The following is a 5,311-nucleotide window of genomic DNA, read 5'->3' on the forward strand; positions in this document are numbered from 1 at the left end:
GGAATCATGCTACACCGGCAAGAAATGATACATAAACTAGTCACAGCCATAGACTATTCTCTCACAGTGAGCTCCCTACTCAGAAAATTGGCACGCCTCCATACCGGAAGAAACACCAACTCACCAAAAGGAGGATATAGAGAGTTTTCTGTCAAATTCCAAGGCCCTGACAAGTTCCTCCGATAATCTCTCTAGGGAGTGACCTAACTTCATTAGATATAAGGTATTATACTTGTATTGCTGCTTCACCAAGACCATTAATCATCCAATTGAGCCCTGTTCAGTGCAATGCACAATCTGCATCTCCAAACTATACAGAGGAACGTCATTTTCAAGACTCAGCCACTTTCTCTTTTGCAGTTACCAGGCAACAGATATTTGTACTTCTCAGCATTGTTCAGCAAATATGCTGGAAGATGTACTGCTGAATAAGAATGAGGAATAGGTCCCAACTTCCCAATGATCTCCTTAAATGTGTACTCCTCAGGCATCATGTCAAAGAGGTCAGCCCCTTTGCATATAATATCCTGAATCCTATCGGGATTCAGGTAATGAGAAAACTTGACCCGATCATTATGGCTGTAAGCCTTCATCTTAAAAACAAACTCACTGATACGGCGGAAGCAAAAGCTACAATGCCACAAGACTCAGCCACTTTCTCTTTTGCAGTTACCAGGCAACAGATATTTGTACTTCTCAGCATTGTTCAGCAAATATGCTGGAAGATGTACTGCTGAATAAGAATGAGGAATAGGTCCCAACTTCCCAATGATCTCCTTAAATGTGTACTCCTCAGGCATCATGTCAAAGAGGTCAGCCCCTTTGCATATAATATCCTGAATCCTATCGGGATTCAGGTAATGAGAAAACTTGACCCGATCATTATGGCTGTAAGCCTTCATCTTAAAAACAAACTCACTGATACGGCGGAAGCAAAAGCTACAATGCCACCCCGCATCTGAAAAGAGGTCATCAGTTTGTCGATAATGTACATATCTAGTCTTGCCAGACTGGTACCTGTGGACTGAAGCTCTCCAGCTTTTGTTATCAATATAAAACTCATACGAATACAAGTAGTCTCTAAGCTGAAGGTGAAGAATAGGTGGGATGTTATCACACCACCTCAAGAGATTAATTGTATGGGCACTTGGAATCTCATCAACATCAGACATTATCAACAAGTCATCATCTTCTATGCCTGCAATTTTCAAAAGCCGGTCAAGTGCTAGTCTATGATATGCCTCTTCAATAAATGGATTTTCGCCTTTCTTGAATCTTCCTCCAACCATCCCATAAGTCAGCCGAGGATCAGCAAACTTGAACCGATCACGGTTCTTTGCAAAAATCAATGGTTTAGGCACGCCTGTGAATGTTGAGTTTGATTCAAGAAGAACAAACTGTGTCACATATGGATACAATTCATTCCACCGAATTGTAAGGATGTCAAGCTCATTACTGAACAGAACTGCATCAAAGACTCGTCTTGGTGATTCACGAATTCCCCACCCATGAAGTTTGCATTGGGTCTCCATCGATACATTCTCATTATAATAGTGAGGGATCTCATGAAATGACTTTGGAGGTGATTCCCATAGTGGCCTTAGGAAATAAGTGACCTTCTGCCCATGTACATATATGCCAACAATACATAATGGGACAAACACAAACAAGAGCAGATATGTCCTCAAATCCAACCCTCGCAGGATACACCGGAGTCTTGACATGCTCAGAGATGTAGGAGTTCCCTGCTGTGGATTTAAAAAATACACAATATAAGATACTATGACTATTTGTACCAAATAAAAAACACCGAATTAATCTTGTTTACATGAAATGATATAAACTTTGACAAATCCCAGGGATATAACACCATTTCTGTTTGCTCTAAACATTTAAATTGATTTATTAGAAGAAAAGAAAAAGGTTCAGATGCTAAAAGCCCCAAATACTAGTTCAATAACTGCCTGACCTTCAGACAAAAATAGAATCTTGAGAAAGAAAAATCCAAAACTTGTATAGTTGAAATGACCAATGTTTCAGACACGAACTCCACACCTTTAACTTCTCAGACAATGACACTTAAAAAAGGATCTTACAAAAGGGCTAAAACTTAAAAATTCAAGAATTTAAGAGACACACACGAATTCTATCCCTAAAACAATTCATATGCCAATTCTGAATTAAATTCCATCTAGTTAATAACAAACCCATCAACCAAACACTTCTAGAGTTAAAAGAGGCGTGAATATAGGTCTATGTGCAGGTATATGTATAGAAAAAAAGATATTGGGGCACTTTATATAGTTAAAATAATCCCAATTTTTTTTTATCCTTAATCAGATAAAACCAAAGATACTGAGAGATACCCATTACTGAAAATCTCAAAAAGCAAACCCCAAAACTAAATTTAATTTTTTTTAAATAGGAATAAAGACATAAAACTGAAAAGAGTAGTGTCAATTGGGAAAGACAAACGCTAGAAACAAGTAAAAACTTAAGCAAATAAACAAAACAAAACAAAGAAAAAAAACACACCCACTTTCCCTTAATCCCAGAAATGAAAAATCGTTTCCCAATAACCAAAGATACCCATTCAAATAACCCAAAATCTTTAGCAAAGAAGTTAAAAGTTTGAAAATTGAACAAGTACAGAATTGGTAAAGGATTTGTACCTGGCCACAAACTTCTTCGCAGATGTCATCAGTCTTCTTAGAACTATAATACCCATCAGACATGATTCTCAACTCTATATATATACTATAAAATATTGTGTATATATTGAAGAAGAACCAAAAACAAAAATGCCCAATTCTCTCTTTCTCTATCTCTCTATCTCAGTGAGAAAGGAGAATCAGATCTTTGAAACCCAGATCAATAACCCCTCCTCCAAAACCAAAGGCCTAAAATTTCAAAGAGAAATTTGGCGAAGTTAACCCCAACAAAACCCAACGACCTTAAAGTCTCTCTTTCTCTCTCTATGTGTGTGTGTGTGTGTGTCTGTTTTGTGTGTGTTTTTGTGTGTGCTGCAGAACTTGTAACGTCATTTATAGCCGTTTGGTGGTTTTTCGCTCTTTCACAAGGTGTCTATTTATACTAAGAATTGAAGGATAGAGAAAGAGAGAATAACTGAAGCCAAAAAAAAAAACTAATAAAGAAAACACACTAAAATCAGCTTATAACTAAAACATAAAATTATTCCAAATGTGGAAATTTAAAGAATGGGAAATGGTAGAGTAATAAATTTTACATGTTAGGATATCTATCCAAATTATTTAATTTAGGGATAATTTTTTAGAAGATACAAGTATCTTTAATAACTTTCTAAAAAAAATTATCTTTAATAAGCATTTTTCTTATTATTATTTTTTTAGTTGTTGATGAGTTCTTATTATTTATTTGAAGAAACTATTTATATGTGTCAAGACGGAATTGAACCGACCATCTCATCTTATCATTAAAGATGGAATGTCAGTTGAGCTTGAACATAACGATGCTAAAATAAGTATTGTTCACTTCGAATTAGCAACAAAATTTATATACAAAAAAAGGCTTACAAATTGATATGATTAATGCTTCATTAACAACAGTAATAAATAAATCTTTTAACTTTTTTTATTTTTTTATTTTGTGTTTAAAAATTGAATTATAAGATTTATACTATAGGTTTTATAGTATCCCTCTAAATTCACTTTTCTTGTACTCTACCTTTATTTAAGAAATTAAACACTACATATTCTTTGTTTTATATGAATTTAAAATTGTGAGGAAAATACTTCAAGAACTATTAACTAAGTACTAAAAGTTATTCCCTTCTTTTTTTTTTTTTTTTACTAATAAAGAAAACACACTAAAATCAGCTTATAACTAAAACATAAAATTATTCCAAATGTGGAAATTTAAAGAATGGGAAATGGTAGAGTAATAAATTTTACATGTTAGGATATCTATCCAAATTATTTAATTTAGGGATAATTTTTTAGAAGATACAAGTATCTTTAATAACTTTCTAAAAAAAAATTATCTTTAATAAGCATTTTTCTTATTATTATTTTTTTAGTTGTTGATGAGTTCTTATTATTTATTTGAAGAAACTATTTATATGTGTCAAGACGGAATTGAACCAACCATCTCATCTTATCATTAAAGATGGAATGTCAGTTGAGCTTGAACTCAACGATGCTAAAATAAGTATTGTTCACTTCGAATTAGCAACAAAATTTATATACTAAAAAAGGCTTACAAATTGATATGATTAATGCTTCATTAACAACAATAATAAATAAATCTTTTAACTTTTTTTTTTAATTTTGTGTTTAAAAATTGAATTATAAGATTTATACTATAGGTTTTATAGTATCCCTCTAAATTCACTTTTCTTGTACTCTACCTTTATTTAAGAAATTAAACACTACGTATTCTTTGTTTTATATGAATTTAAAATTGTGAGGAAAATACTTCAAGAACTATTAACTAAGTACTAAAAGTTATTCCCTTCAAAAAAAATAAAGTACTAAAAGTTATTAATTGGTATCCTTAAAGTAATTATTAATAAACTATTTTTAAAAAAATTTGACACTATTTTTATAAAAATAATAAAAAATCGTAAAAAAATTAGTTACTTTTTTTATTTTTTATAAAATATTTTTAAAAATATTTCGTAAACTAATACTCAGTATCAGTTAACTTTTTCCCTCTAATTTTTTTTTAAGGTGAACAAGTAATTTAGAGGGGGGAGCAAGATTAAGGATTAATCTCAACCGTTGATTTTTAATCGAAAGGCTAGTAGACGAGGAAAAGATGTGTGATAGAATGGGTGAAGTTTATTAGGTATTATGGTAGCTGGGCAGGCAGGACTAAACCATAATGGGTGAAGTGCTTATCTGTTAACTATTAAAAATGACAGTTAGTAAAACATATTACGAGGAACCGTTGTCTTTGGTTTCACCGCCGTCTTGTTTTGTTTGGCCTTTTTTTAAAGGATAAAGTTTATTTTCAAACTCTTTTATATATATATATATAATTTTTATATATGAATTTTAAAAATTTAACAGTTAGATTTTATATTCTTTATGTTTTTAATATGCATATCAAATTTCATTCAAATCGAATATTATTTACTATTTGATCAATTAATTTATTTTTTATATAACTTTAGATTACAAAAACTGAAATTATAATATTTATGTGATGGCATAACAATTAATTTTTTATTTTCTCAAAATTTTGTAAGTATTAAAGATGTAATAAGAACATACAGTCTAATAGTTAGATTTTCAAAATTTACATATATATATATATATATAATGAGTTT

General features: G+C 31.3%; 1 protein-coding gene across 2 annotated transcripts; it reads right to left on the minus strand.

The window, feature by feature from the left end:
• Positions 1–641: 641 nt before the first annotated feature.
• On the minus strand, positions 642–3,072 carry LOC112027583 (uncharacterized). 2 transcript variants are annotated; one of them, XM_024060235.2, is made up of 2 exons: positions 2,673–3,072; positions 642–1,745 (listed from the first exon to the last, which is right to left on the minus strand). In XM_024060235.2, exons 1-2 carry the CDS (start codon positions 2,733–2,735, stop codon positions 648–650), a joined length of 1,161 nt encoding a protein of 386 aa, XP_023916003.2. In that variant the 5' UTR covers positions 2,736–3,072; the 3' UTR covers positions 642–647. The 2 variants fall into 2 exon arrangements, with proteins under 2 accessions (XP_023916003.2, XP_023916002.2); XM_024060234.2 differs by having other exon boundaries at positions 642–1,748; positions 2,673–3,071.
• Positions 3,073–5,311: the final 2,239 nt, after the last annotated feature.

Source organism: Quercus suber, unplaced genomic scaffold (genome assembly GCF_002906115.3).
Source record: "Quercus suber isolate HL8 unplaced genomic scaffold, Cork oak 2.0 scaffold_10, whole genome shotgun sequence".
Classification (NCBI taxonomy): Eukaryota; Viridiplantae; Streptophyta; class Magnoliopsida; order Fagales; family Fagaceae; genus Quercus; species Quercus suber.